General features: G+C 41.6%; 1 protein-coding gene across 2 annotated transcripts in view; it reads right to left on the bottom strand.

Moving 5' to 3' along the window:
- ULK4 (unc-51 like kinase 4) overlaps positions 1-14,505 on the bottom strand; it is a 1,043,381-nt gene that overhangs the window by 540,475 nt on the left and 488,401 nt on the right. For both annotated transcript variants that reach the window (XM_077269069.1, XM_077269068.1), the window contains exons 30-31: positions 11,568-11,660; positions 10,707-10,755 (exon numbers count right to left, since the gene is read on the bottom strand). In XM_077269069.1, coding sequence (XP_077125184.1) covers positions 10,707-10,755; positions 11,568-11,660 — 142 coding nt within the window. The remainder of the gene's footprint in view (positions 1-10,706; positions 10,756-11,567; positions 11,661-14,505) is intronic.

Raw genomic sequence — 14,505 nt, 5'->3', positions numbered from 1 at the left:
ACGCTTCGGACCGCCTCCTGGTACAATATCTGGTATGTGTGGCCAATTTTTAAAACACTTTATTGAGGTAATAAATGAATCAAAAACTAAAAGAGCCACCTTGTTAGACTGCAGCATTACTGCTGCACAAGGTGGCTCTTTTAGTTTATAATGGCTGGGGGGGGGGGGGGTGACAGTGGCCCTTTAATCTATTTGCACTTTTGTTAGTCAGCTGAATAATTATCAACTCACATCTGCTTGCACTAGGTTGACTAAGTGACCTTCCTCTGGAGGCCTGCCACACTACATACTGAGCTCAGACTGCGGAGAATAACCATGTATCCTAATCATTATTGTGTTTTCACTATAAAGAAGGCATGTTTAGTTCATGTTACATAAAGTTTTTGGCAAAAATTGGAATAGATCCTACAAAAGTTGGACTATTCTTACTAAATGAAGGGTGTTTTAATTAACGGAACTGGCACCAGGTTAACAAATATAATAAAGTAGGTGTAGTGAAAAACAGTAATCCTTACTCTTTAAAGGGATCTGTTAGCAAGTTTTGCTCTACCTCATCTGATAACAGCCTGATGAAGGCAAAGAGAAGCTGAATCCACAGACTTATCGCTTAGATTACTGGGAGCAGCCGTTCTGATGCAATCAGAGCTATAATATTTAGAATGAAGCAGAGCTGAGGAAGGTAACCCCGCCCACACCAGGCTCTGTATGTACAATGGCTATAGACCCTGAGCTGCCTAACACAGGAGGGGGATGTGTCGGACTAGCTGGCATGCATTGCTGTGTTACAGCAATGATAAGCTCCAGGTTCTGAAACAATCATTGCAAGAAAACAAAACCTGGAGCTTGAAAAAAAAGACAGTGCTGAAATCTTTGTTTTAAACCTTATATCATGCGGTCTTCAGATTACATAGCAAAAAGCTCCTGACATATTCTCTTGAATCTAGAGAAGCACTTCCTAAAGGGAACCTGTCGCTTAGTTTACGACTCCCAAATTTTGGACAGCATGAATCAGAGGCTGGCTGCACGATTGTAGATGGGTATATTTCTCACTGGAATGCTGTGGCATTTCATATAAATATACTTCACACTTTACAGATCCAGATGGGGCCAATAGCCAGAGACAAGAGTAGTCTGGCTCTGCACCCAGCCAGCTATTCACAGCACCTCTGTGTACATAAAGGGAGACCTGCTAATCACCTGCAGCGGAGCTGCAAAGAGCTGGTCAGAGGTAGCCTGGACTAGTTATGCAGCCAGGCTCTAAGTAATGTTGCCCACGGTTTAAGTAGCATTAATCAGGTGACTGGTTCCTTTTAAAGCCAGGGTGCACAACCTGTGGCACAGGGGCCATGGGCCTGGATGCCTTTCTGTTTGGCTAGTAACCATGTGCTCACAGAGATTATAGTGTCTAGCCACATATATTTTGCACGACACAGACAAGTCCAGTGTTACATGGCACCATAAGGACAGGTATTTATGAATGGGGTGCTATCTGATCCTTTCTGAGGCAGGCATATTTTTGGCAAAATGGGCGAGTCCTGACTCATGTGGCCCACAAAGGAGTAGATAAGGTGAAGACGTAACGATGCATGAGCACTACTTTATTTATTGCAGTCTATGGGAGATGGGAAACACTCGCCCATTTCAGCATATAGCATATACAACAATGGGGAAATCTGAATGCATGATCTCCTTTCTGGACAGAAAACCATTGAGAAGGATACATCTACCTTCCTGATAGATAAGAGCTCCAAAAATGGAACCAGCAGCAAATTCATATGTATTACCATACTTTCAATAGACAATAAAACTACAGTAGAATTGGGGCCCTTGGGGTTGATATGATCTGACAATGGGGCCCTTGGACACAAAAAGGTGGAGCACCCTTGGTTTAGAGGTAGTCTTAAGATTTCTGCCTAGAAAACCATAAACAGCTCTAAGTATCATACGAATGTGGCTGTTCATATTATTAAAATTAGATAAAACCTTTATATCTGTCAAATTACCAATCACAATTAGCCTCACAAGATTTTTAAGTTCCCACTAACAAAAACAAGTACCTATTCTTTAACTGGTTGAATGTAGACGCTGTAGTCAAAAATAAACATCAATATTACTAAGCAAGCAAATTGTGTTAAGCCGTGTTTGGCAATTCCTTGTTGTAATTTGTACTTTGATTTTCTGTGAACGTCCATGAACTGTCAACTTAGCACTTTGATGTTTCTTTAACAGATTAAGCTACTGTAAATCTTGATTGCATGCCAAGACCATACACAATAACGGCACTGATCTACAGCCTTGGATTGGATTCTCGTATGCCAGAGTTTGCAAATTATATAAAATGCATATGCGCACTGACAAACATGCACACACATCTCAATTTAATGGAAGGAGTATAAAATGCAATATTTCAGAGTGGAGGACAATAATCGGATTACCTTCCATTTATAGTTTAGAAAACCTAAGCGTATAATCTCTAATGATCAACATCTGAAGTTCCTTCTTCTATACACACATTTTAACAAAAGTATTCTTAAAAATAAATAGATTGTGCTGAAGATTATTCTCTTAAAAAAATGCCAAAAGGTGCAATAAATGCTTAGAAAAAAACACAATAAATCACTGTTCCATTCTTGAAAACACATACATTAAAAACTAATAGTATAAAATTCAATATTATATATGCAGTGAAATACAGTTTACAAATGATGCCTGAAAGAGCAGAAAAGTTCAGAGTTGCTAATCATTAACTTCATATTTTAGTAGTAAAATCCATCATTTTTTATAGGGCCTTTTATATATGCAATAACCTGGATTCAGCTACCTTGAAGGGCTTTCTTCAACAAACAAAAGTTTTACAGCGTGCATAAATTGTATTTTTTTGTGTCTGTCTTCACTTTTAGATTTAAATTATTCTAGAATAACATTACAATTGAGCTTCATTAATGCTTTGTGCTACAAGATACCAATAAAGTCTAGGGCACTCAGTGTTTTAGTACTTAAAAAAAATGTGTAGAAATAAGAAAGTCTCTAATATAGCCTATAAGTGGTTGATGGTAGAGATGAGCAATTGACTTTACACTGCCCTGATCAAACATCTAGTTTGGTCTTCTGTCATCCTCGGCCTGGGTTCCAGGGTATCTCTATTGCTAACTAACCCTTCTCATGGCGAGCAGGGCCTAGTAAGAGCTAAAGTTGCCCAAGATGCCGGGTCGAGGATGCGCAGAGGTGAAGACGGGCTGCCACATAGGATCATACTGGTTGCTCTGGCACTTAACCAAGTCTCATACAGTGCTACCAGGACAATTTTAACACCTTAACAAAGACAAAAAAAGCCTTAATTATAAAATAAATGTAAAGAACATATAAGTCATACAAATAGTTGTTTTTTTTTTTAAGAGTAGACAACTGCCAATTTGTAAAAGAGCCACACAGCACAAACATATGTTTGTTTATGGTAATGTAATAAAGCTCTGTCAGTGGTCACCAGACAGCTCTAAAATGGCTGCTATGGAGAGGCTTAACGCAAGCCACTCCTCTTATCAGATCCAAGGGGTTGCCCTAGCCTTCATCCTCTAACCCCCTGTACAGAACTCTGTACTTAAACAGGGGTCCCTGGGCTGGAGCCACAGAATAAGCTGTTGTACGGTACCACAGGGATGGCAGGAGAAATCAGGTAGCCAGGAAAAACCAAGAGGGCAGGAAGTGTCCTGCGCTTCTACGGGTCGATTTGTGCTCAGAACCGGCAGCGGATATAGTGTACCGGCCAGACACACCCCGCCACCCAGTCCCTCCCACAAACCAGCAGATACAAAAAGTACATATTAAAAGACAATTTAAAAACAAAAAGCAGCTACAAACAGGTTAATGAAAGTACATATGAAATGTGGGGCATACTTCGCTACAGGGAAAGTGTTTGACCAAGATTAAATAAACCGCTCTACAAACAGCCAATCATATTCATTATACGGGATAGGGTACTTCCACGCCACCTACAGGAATATAGACATATCGACCCTGTCATTGAAGCCAAGCGGACCCATAGCATTGCTGCACAGGATCCACCTGGCTTCGCTCCTCAAGAGAAGATTGTCCAAATCACCACCCTGGACCGGCAAAACAACCCTTTCAATGCCAGCAAAGGTAAGGCACTCTGTCCTACCTCCATGTCTCTCTCTCATATGTGTAATAAACCGCGGGACCCCTTTTCCTGATACTACGGACCTGCAGTGTTCTCTAAAGCGAACATACATCGGACGAATGGTTTTGCCGATGTAGAAACGACTACAGGGACAGAACACAATATATACTACATGGTCGGTCTTACAGGTGATAAAGTCATTAACCACGTGCGACACAGCACCTATTCGGAGGTGGCGGTCCGTGAGATGCTGCTGACAGCACGAGCAATGGCCACACCTGAAGTTCCCCTTAGGGGACACCCCTTTCAACCAATTGGTACTAGGTTTAGTCACACGGTTTCCCACCAATCTATCTCGCAATCTGGCACTTCTCCTATTGGCTATTAGAGGACCTCTAGCTGCCACGTCAGACAACTCTTTGTCTCTTTCTAAAAGGTGCCAATTCTTTTTTATGGCTAACCTAATTTGCTGGTCCATATTACTATATTTAAAACAGAAATTAAACCTCTTATTAGTGTCCTGTCTCTGGAGGGGCGGTTTTATGGTGACTTCTGCTGTCCTCTCATTTTTCACTCTATCTAGGGCCGATACCAATAATCTCTCTGGGTAACCTCTGTTTCTAAATCTGACCTTCATCTCATCAGCTTGGCGTGAGAACCCTTCCTCGGTGTTATTCACCCTGCTAACCCTCAGGAATTGGCTGTATGGGACTGCTCGTTTAGTGTGCATAGGGTGATAGCTGTTGTAATGCATCAATGTGTTGGCCGCTACTGGTTTACAGAAAAGTGAAGTGCAGACCTTACCTTCTTTGCTCTCCACCAGAACATCTAGGAACTCTAGCCGTTCACCCCCAAAAACCGACGTGAAGACCATATTCAGATCATTGATCTGATTTAGATGTGCCACAAAGTCGTCGAACGCACCCTTTGAGCCATCCCAAATTATGACAATGTCATCGACATATCTACGGAAATACTTAATGTGTTGCAGGAAAATGTTACTATCTGAATAAACGTATTTCTCCTCAAAGAAACCAAGGAACAAATTCGCAAAAGTACAAGCTGCCAGGGTCCCCATCGCGGTACCCTCTTGCTGCAAATACCAGTCATCAAGAAAAGTGAAAGCATTATGGGTAAGTACGAATTTTAACCCTTCACAAATAAAGCCGATGAAATTATCACTTTTATCCGTGGTACTCAAAATAGTCTTAATGGTATCTACCCGTTGCTTGGGGGATCCTGGTGTAAAGACTTTAAATGGCAATCAACGCTAAAGAAAAACCATCCTGCCAATCAAAACCCTGTATGCTCTTTAAAAAGGAATTAGTGTCCTTAAGATAAGAAGGAATGTCTCTCAACATCGGGCGCAACAACCAATCTATATACTGGGACAGGGGCTCAGTGAGCGACCCTATCCCAGATACGATGGGACATCCGGGAGGACGAGTGATGGACTTGTGGACCTTCGGGATATGGTACCAGTGGGGCCTGGTGGGGAACCCCGGCAGCAACCTTTCGGCTTTCTTCTGCGAAATTGTTCCTAATTCAACATACTTCCTTAAATAAGACCTCAATTCACCTTTAAATTTCTGCAAAGGATTCCCAGGAAGTAACCTATAGACAGCGCCATCTGATAATTGTCTTTTGGCCTCACTGATATAATAAGCCCTAGGGAGTAGTACAATCTTCCCCCCCCTTGTCGGCCGCCCTAACTACAGTATCTTCCCAAGACCTAATCTCCTGCAACGCCCTTTCCTCTTTTATCGTGATGTTATTGGCGGCTTCATGGTATAACAATGCCTCAACATCCTTTATGACTTGTGCTTCAAATAAATCAATCATGTTACCAGGGGACACAACGGGCATAAACCTAGAGGAGACTCCTCCTTTACATTACTGTGTCCAACAGTTATTAGATATATGAAACTGAAATAGCTGTTGCAAAAAAAACAATTTTTTATAAAACATTAAGCTTAAGATTAATAGGGGTGCCCAAACTTTTTCATATAACTGTAGAAATGTAATAGGATGCCTCAACTCAGTTGAAATTTTAGCTTTAAGTAACCCTACAACTAAGTGGTAGATCATGAAAATTACAGAACGTAGATGAAAACTGCTGAAGTGTATAAATGTCACCAATGCACTACTGACTTAACTGCAGAGTTCCAAACCTCCTCTAGAATTAACATCAGCACAAAAACTGTGTGCCGGGAAGGTAATAATATTGGGCTCGATGGTTGGGCAGCTGCATGCAAGCATTACATTATCAAGCATCGGATGGAGAGGTGGAAAGTATGCCGCCATTGGACTATGGAGCAGTGGAAAGAAGTTACATGTGTGACGAACCATGCATGTCTCTATCTGGTAGTCTGATGGATGAGTCTAGGATTGGCAAATGCCAGGAGAATGTTACCTGCTTGTTTGCATTGTTCTTCCTGTAAAATTTGGTGGAGGAGGAATACTGGTATGGTGTTGTTTTTTGGGGGTTTGGCTTATTTTCTTTAGTTCCAGTGAAGGAAAATGTTAAGGCTTCGGTATACCAAGACACTTTGGATAATTCTATGCTTCTGAATATGTGAGAACTTTTTGCAAAGGCTCTTTTCTGTTCCAGCATACTGGTGACCCATTTCGCAGAGTAATGACAATGTTGGTTGTGTTTAGTGTGCTCCATAAATGAAATGTGTAGGTGTCCCAATAGCTTTGTGTTAGTGTATTACAGTGTCTGTGTTATCAAGGGAAACCAATCAGAGGGAGGAATCCATGACTCTTAGGGTACTGTCACACTATACGATTTACCAACGATCACAACCTGCGATACGACCTGGCCATGATCGTTGGTAAGTGGTTGTGTGGTCGCTGGGGAGCTGTCACACAGTCAGCTCTCCAGCGACCAACGATGCCGAGGTCCCCGGGTAACCAGGGTAAACACCGGGTTACTAAGCGCAGGGCCGCGCTTAGTAACCCGATGTTTACCGTGGTTTCCAGCGTAAAAGTAAAAAAAAACAAACAGTACATACTCACATTCCGGTGTCTGTCCCCCGGCGTTCTGCTTCTCTCCACTGTGTCTGCGCCAGCCGGAAAGCACAGCGGTGATGTCACCGCGTTACCGCTGTGCTCGCTTTCCGGCTGGCCCGCGCTCACAATGCAGAGAAGCAGAACGCCGGGGGACAGACACCGGAATGTAAGTATGTACTGTTTGTTTTTTTTTTACTTTTACGCTTGTAACCACGGTAAACATCGGGTTACTAAGCGCGGCCCTGCGCTTAGTAACCCGATGTTTACCCTGGTTACAAGCGAACGCATCGCTGGATCGCTGTCACACACAACGATCCAGCGATGACAGCGGGAGATCCAGCGACGAAAGAAAGTTCCAAACGATCTCCTACGACGTACGATTCTCAGCAGGGTCCCTGATCGCTGCTCCGTGTCAGACACAGCGATATCGTATGGATATCGCTGGAACGTCACGAATCGTACTGTCATAGCGATCAAAATTGCACTGTGTGACAGTACCCTTAGTTGAGCACTGTTATCAATATAGTGCTACTCTCATCCTTGTGGTTCTCTAGTGTATTGCAGCATATTTATATTTACTTTGTGTCATACCCGCTGCTGCAGTCCCTGCTCCTGCCGGCTCTTCTCGCTGCAGTCGCCGCTCTCTGCGCCGCGCCGGTTCCCTGGTTCCTCCTCCTGCTGTCCGGGGATTCCGGCGTGGTGTCCGCGCTTCCTCTCTTCCCCGTCCTGTGTCTGCCCCGCACATGCGCCTTAGGACGCGGGCGCGCGCCCCTCACTCCTCTTAACCTGTTCCACGCCTCCCCTTCCTTCAATCAGGTACCTCCTCCGGCTATATCAGGCGGCTCCTCCATATTGGAGGCGCCTGATTATTATTGTGCTTTTTGTGCTTAACTCAGGTCCTTGTGGTTCGGTCTCCTACCGTTCCTGCCTGGTCTGCCCTCGCAGACTTATTCCCTTGTTTTTCCCTTTTCCCTTCCTCCATTCCCCTTGCCTGCCTCCGGTTCTCTCCTACTTCCTTCCTCCTGTTTCTGTTGATATTCCTACCCGCCTCTCCTTGAGCCGTCCCTCTTGGCACCAGCTGTTGCGGTATTCGACCTCCTCCGGCCTGCTCCCAACTGTCCCTGTATAGGGGTAGCCCTCGGGATCGCTCGCCCTAGGGTGCGTCAGTACCGTGACCCAGAGGGTCCACTCTCTGTCCGTCTCCTCGGGCGTCACACTTTGTCACCTACAGATCACACATTGGCCTAATATATGGATAAGCCACTAAAATCAATCACCTGTGAATATTATCCCTAAAGTCTAGGACGGTATAGACGTGCTTCAATGGCCACATCTGGGTTGGAAGAAAATGCTTTCTGTGTTGAAAGTTCTTCTTCAAACCCTTTATCATATCCATCAAACAAGGCTTGATTGAATAAAGCAATAACAAGACAAATAGAGCAGGCATTTTCTTATGGATAAGTAGGTGGAAATAAACAATATAATAGATGGCAACTCGGTAAAAAAAAGTATTTTCCAGTCACAGTATATCTAGAGATTTAAAGCTTAACAGCCTTAATTTCTTGGACAAGCAACATCATTCTAGCTAACTATTCTTTATAGATTACATTTAAAGTATTTATTTCACAAAAGTGCTGCTATTAATTCTGGAGAAATGTTCCTGCCTTAAAATAAAAAAGAATATTAAGCACTGCCATATAAATCTGGGGTTTAGTGGATTTTAAGGCAATGTTCCATTTCCAAAGTTTTATCTTATTTTATGTACAGGTAAAGCAAATGTCACTTTTCCAGTGTTTACGTCTGAATCTCTGTCCTACTCTGGGTGGTTTATCACCATAACTATAGGTCATAAATTAATTTTCTCCCATAACTGCACAAAACACACAGATGTTTTATTATACAGGTTATTTCACATTCAGGTAGAGCAGGCAGCATTATCTCCATGCTATGCATGAATACCTTCAGTAATTACAGTATTAAAGCTGCTACAGGTATAATCCTGGTTTACGAAAAGCGCTTTCCTAAAACCACGTCTGTATCTCTAGTGTCACTTCCCAAGGGCAGAGAACTGTTAAATTCCTCAGCAAAGTTACTTTGATGCTCATTGATTTACAGCTTTATGTAATGGGACCAGTAAAATGTATTATATCGGTATTTCTCAAAACACAGGTATATATATATATATATATATATATATATATATATATATATATATATATATATATATATATATATATATATATATATATATATATATATATATATATATATATACATACATACACACACACATATATATACGTGTATATATTACAATACTTTATATGTAATCATCTCAATACATGCTTCGCAAATTCACAAATAACTAATTAAAGGGTTATCCAACTAAAACTAGCTACGGTATTACTCCCAGTCTTTGTTTATTACTGAAAAGAAGCAAAATACAGAGCGCCAGGAGCAGACAAGCCATTGGTGTAAACTGGGCAACCACACAGGGGGCCTAAGAGCTAAAAGTGCACACTTTCACCTCTACTGGTCAACTTGATATAGCTGCAGCCAATCAGTGGCCGCCGTGCTCACTTTAAATACTACTGGCATCATGAAGCGGGAGTGTCAGTAAAAATAACCACAGCCATGTGGCATAGTTACTAAACAAAGACTGAATGCTCCGCTATAGTGCCAGCTCTAGATCACTGGGGGAAAAGAAGTGAGTAACGTTTTTAACACAATTGCAGTTTTTTACTTTTATTTAGAAATTGGATATTCTGTAATAAATGTGAAGGCATAGCTGAATTCAGCACAAATAAACAATTGATTCAAGAGAAAAGATGCAATATTTTAAATTCATAGCATACTAGTCGCTTTTGGCTTACAGAGTGCCCATCAACGATTTGGGGCTGCCTCTTCATTTAATAAGAGTGGGCAGTTCAAGATGTGTTACTTTTCTAAATAAAAGTTATTGTCAAAAATGCTCATAATTATGTCCAATGCCTCCAAAAAGGACACAAATTTCTAGCAAGAGTTGTGCCCAAACTTCAGGATTATGAGATCCCAGCATGCAGAGCAAGATCCCACAACCATCCTTGGTCCCTTGGCCTGTCTGACCTTGGTTTAGTCTGACCATCTGATCTTCTGATATATAACATCTGATATTCCACTTACTACAGTTTTGTCTTAAGATGCTGTCCCTGTCTTGACTTTCTGAACCACTATGTTTTACCATTTTAGACTCAAGCTTGCCCCCAACAACCAGAAGCCACTCTGTGGACTCAACCCAAGGCGTCCTGTTGAATGTTAACATTCCTAAAAGGGTTAAGGCTGGGGTCCTTTGGGGTTCTGACAGATGAAGTGGCTAGAGCCAACTCAATCTAAGGTATCCTTTTAGAGCGGATGTCCCCTGACAGACTTTAAACCTATGGCACTATGCATAATGTGCACTATACAGGGAGTTATATAACACCCGAATCCAAACCTCTGTGGTCACACAGGCCCTTTCACCTGTCAGTAAGACATTCATTTACAGTCTGAATCCAAAAATTAAACTTATTCTTACCAAAATGACTTGGAAAAGAACAGGAACAAGGTTGCACTCTTCCATGTCCCTTTCAGAAATGAAACAACAACAAAAAGAAATTAGTATAAGCACAGTTTTCTCAGCTCAGGCAAGGTCAGGCAATTTCTATTCACACTCCATAAAGGAAAATCTACCAAAACAATTAATCACAGAGCAGAACATTTATATTTTGCATCTAGGACTTCTGCAGGTCAATGCATTTTCATTACAAGAGAAACAAAGTTTAATTTACTAAAGTTAATTATGGATTTTTGCTTTGTTTTTAACAGTATAGTACAAACATAGCAACATAAATCTGAATGTAAATGAAAAAAAAAAAACTTTTTTGTAAAGTAACTGGGGATTTTTAAGAAAAGCTACAAAAAGAATAAATTAGTGAGGTGGATAGTGCAGTGTCACAGAAAAGTGAGTTCTGGAATCTAATTGGATTTGGGTGCATCTGTCCAGTGTTTTGCTTGCATGTGTTTCGATCTCTCCATTGTTCCTCTAATATTTTCTATGCTACACTGGGTGAGCAAATGATACATACACAATGCTCTTCCCGTCAGCACTCAGGAACAGAAATTATCTTTCTTTATCAAACTACAGAAGGTAACAGTACTGGGAGTACTGTACCAATGTCATATACATAAGAGTAGAAAACTAAGAGTTGGCTAAATGTTGACAGCCCCCTACATAGGAATGAATGGGATGATCAAAACAAATCAGCTGTTCCAAAAGTTCACATTCACGGTGATTTTGCAGTGTATCTGTACTGTGAAAGAACCAGGCTTGCAAAAAAACAACATAGAAATCAATACCTTTATGAAAAAAAATCCTCTTATCTAAATGCACACTTACCTGATTAAAAGTGGACTGTACTCAGTCAAAGCCACCAACAACTTTAATGCATACACTGGCACAGGGTCAGGTTCCAAAATGATTCTGTCATACCTACAAGAATGGAAATAATAAGCCACTTTCCCTATACACTGCTTAAATTTGCGAAAAATAAAACAGGTCACTAATAAGTTTATGATTTCTACATATATCAGGTGAGAAGCTGTGCACGTGGTTTGTAATTAGCCCAGTTTTGCATACCTTTTAGAACACTCATGAAAAGACACAAGAACTGACGAAAACTTCAGAGCAGAGACTTGTTGGAAATTAGCTTTCAGATATTCGGACACAGTACAATTATAGGTATAGCAGAGGCATGAGTCCTTGAACATCCTGTAAATGCCTTTTATATATTGGGGTTGCAAAGGGCTCACCTATCTTTGTCAATCCCCTATACAATTAATAAATTTGAAGTTACTTTGAGCGGCCACCATGGCATTTAAACTTGGGATATAGGACCCCTTGCTCATGATCAGAAGTGGTCACAGTGATGCGACCCCCACCGATCAGACAATTTATTAACAGGATAAGTGATAATCTGTAATTGTTGTGTTTGTTCACACTTTTGCTGTGGGTTTTGTATACACTGCTCAACAAAATGAAGGGGACACTAAAATACTACATCCTATATATCACTGAATGAAATATTATAGTTGCAAATCTTTATTCATGAAACAATGGAATGCGTTGAGAACAATAAAACACAACAAAGATCAATGTAAATAAAAAATATTATCCCATGAAGTTCCAGATTTGGAATGATAATCAAAATCAAAGTGGAAAATCAAACTGCAGACTGATCCAACTTCAGTGAAAATGCCTCAAGACAAGGAAATGATGCTCAGTAGTGTGGCCTCCACATGCACTACAATGCTTCAGCATTGTTCTCCTGATGGGTCTCCTCCCAGACCTGGATTAAAGCAACAGTCAATTCTTGAACAGTCTGTGGTGTAACAAGGTGTTGGTGGATGGAATGAGACCTGCTACTCTCCAAAGAAATGCCTCCCCATACCATTTCTGACCCACTGCCAAATCAGGCATCTCCAGACTCTTTCACATGTGTCAATGTTATCAGTGTGAACCTGCTGTCATCTGTGTAGAATCTGCCAATCTATGTGTTCTCCGGCAAATGCCAATCGTCATCCACGGTGTTGGGCTGTAAGCTCAACACCAACTTGTGGACGTCAGGCCCTCATACCAACCCCATGGAGTCTGTTTCTGATAGTTTGAGCAGATACATGGATGTTAGTGGCCTGCTGGAGGATTTTTACAGGGCTCTGGCACTTCTCCTCCTTGCACAAAGGAGGAGTGTCATGATCCTTTTTTGAATTTGTGGCAGCTCTAGTTTCACTCAGTTTAAAACTTATTTCCTTTTGGACCATCGGTGGTTAATGTCAGTTTTTCCGCCGCTGGCAATCTGATGTTACTGCTGTGCTGCTGGGTCAGCTGATGCAGGTGGTGACCACTCCCACCATCTTTTGAAAGGTCACCTGATGCATCAGCGGATGGTTGGTGATACAGTTCCTTTCTGGAGACCAGCCTAGCAGAAGCAGCCTCTCTGGTGTTAGCCACTTCTGGATATTGGAGTCCAGTTGCTGTTATCTGTGGTGTGGAGCTTAGCAGAGGTGTTCATAAGCTAATTGTGGTGTTTTTGTTCCCTTTGGTGCTTGTCACTTCCCTCTGTGTGAATTATCTGTGGAGGTGAGGCTAGTGCTGCTTCCCGACCAGTGCACTAGCCAGGGCAGAAATAGGTGACAACTAGGTATCCTGATGGCATCGGGGAAAGGGACCCACATAGGGCATTAGGGGAGTGCAGGGATGGGCTAAGGTTTGAGCTCAGGTGGTTAGCATTCCCCATTCTCTATGGCTAGGGCCTTCCTCTCACCTTTTCCATCCCGCTGTTTGTAAGTTGTACCATCCTTTGACCACTCGTTGGGTCGGGTCACACTGTGACAAGGAGGTAGCAGTCTTGATGCTGTTTTTTTTTCCCTCCTACGGCCCCCTCCATGTCTCCTGGTATCTGCTCCATGCTCTAGACACTGTGCTGATATAAAACAGCTCCCCTTCTTGCCACAGCTTGCATTGATGTGCCATCCTGGATGATCTGCATTACCTAAGCAACTTCTGTGGATTGTAGTCAATACCACAATACCTCATGCTACTGTACAGTACCTCTAGGGGTGAGAGCAATGACAAGATGCAAAAGTGATCAAAACAACAACCAAAAAGGTTGAAACCAGAGAAATAGTCCGTGGTCACCACTTGCAAAACCACTCATTTCTAGGGGTTGTCTTGCCAATTGCCTATAATTTTTAAGTGTTGTTTGTTCCATTTGCACAAAAGCAGAAATTGATTCACAATCAGTGTTGCTTCATAACTGGACAGGTTTTTTTCACAGACGTGTGATTTACCGTACTTGGAGTTGCATTGTGTTGTTTAAGTGTTCCCTTTATTTTATTTTTTTTTTTGAGCAGTGTATGCTGAAAATCAAAATAAGTTGCCATATCAGGAATTTCTAAAATTGTGAAATATATCCTTTTCTACATTTAACATGTCACAACAGGGAGTACTAATATTTCCAAAGAAATATGTTATTATGGTGGACAAGAAATTAGTCTTAAAACTATAATTGGGGTGCTTGCATCCAAAAGATTTTGAATGAAGGGAAGAGTAATGCTGTTGCGTAGGTTTGCAGGTATATAAGTTTTAGGTTAGAACAAGTAATCAAAATGGCAGTAACATTTTTAGCCACCAAGGAACCTTTGCCTTCATTATTAAATGATAACGTGATTAAATATCCATGACTGACTGACTACGCATTATAATGGCATATAGAGAATTTCTCCACAGCACTGGCATACATAAAGTTCTTTCTGTAAGACTCTGTGCTTGGCTTTAA

The sequence above is a fragment of the Ranitomeya variabilis genome, chromosome 6 (genome assembly GCF_051348905.1).
Source record: "Ranitomeya variabilis isolate aRanVar5 chromosome 6, aRanVar5.hap1, whole genome shotgun sequence".
NCBI classification, from domain to species: domain Eukaryota; kingdom Metazoa; phylum Chordata; class Amphibia; order Anura; family Dendrobatidae; genus Ranitomeya; species Ranitomeya variabilis.
The sequence above is the reverse complement of the archived record's forward strand: the minus strand, read 5'-3'. Positions and strand labels throughout refer to the sequence as shown.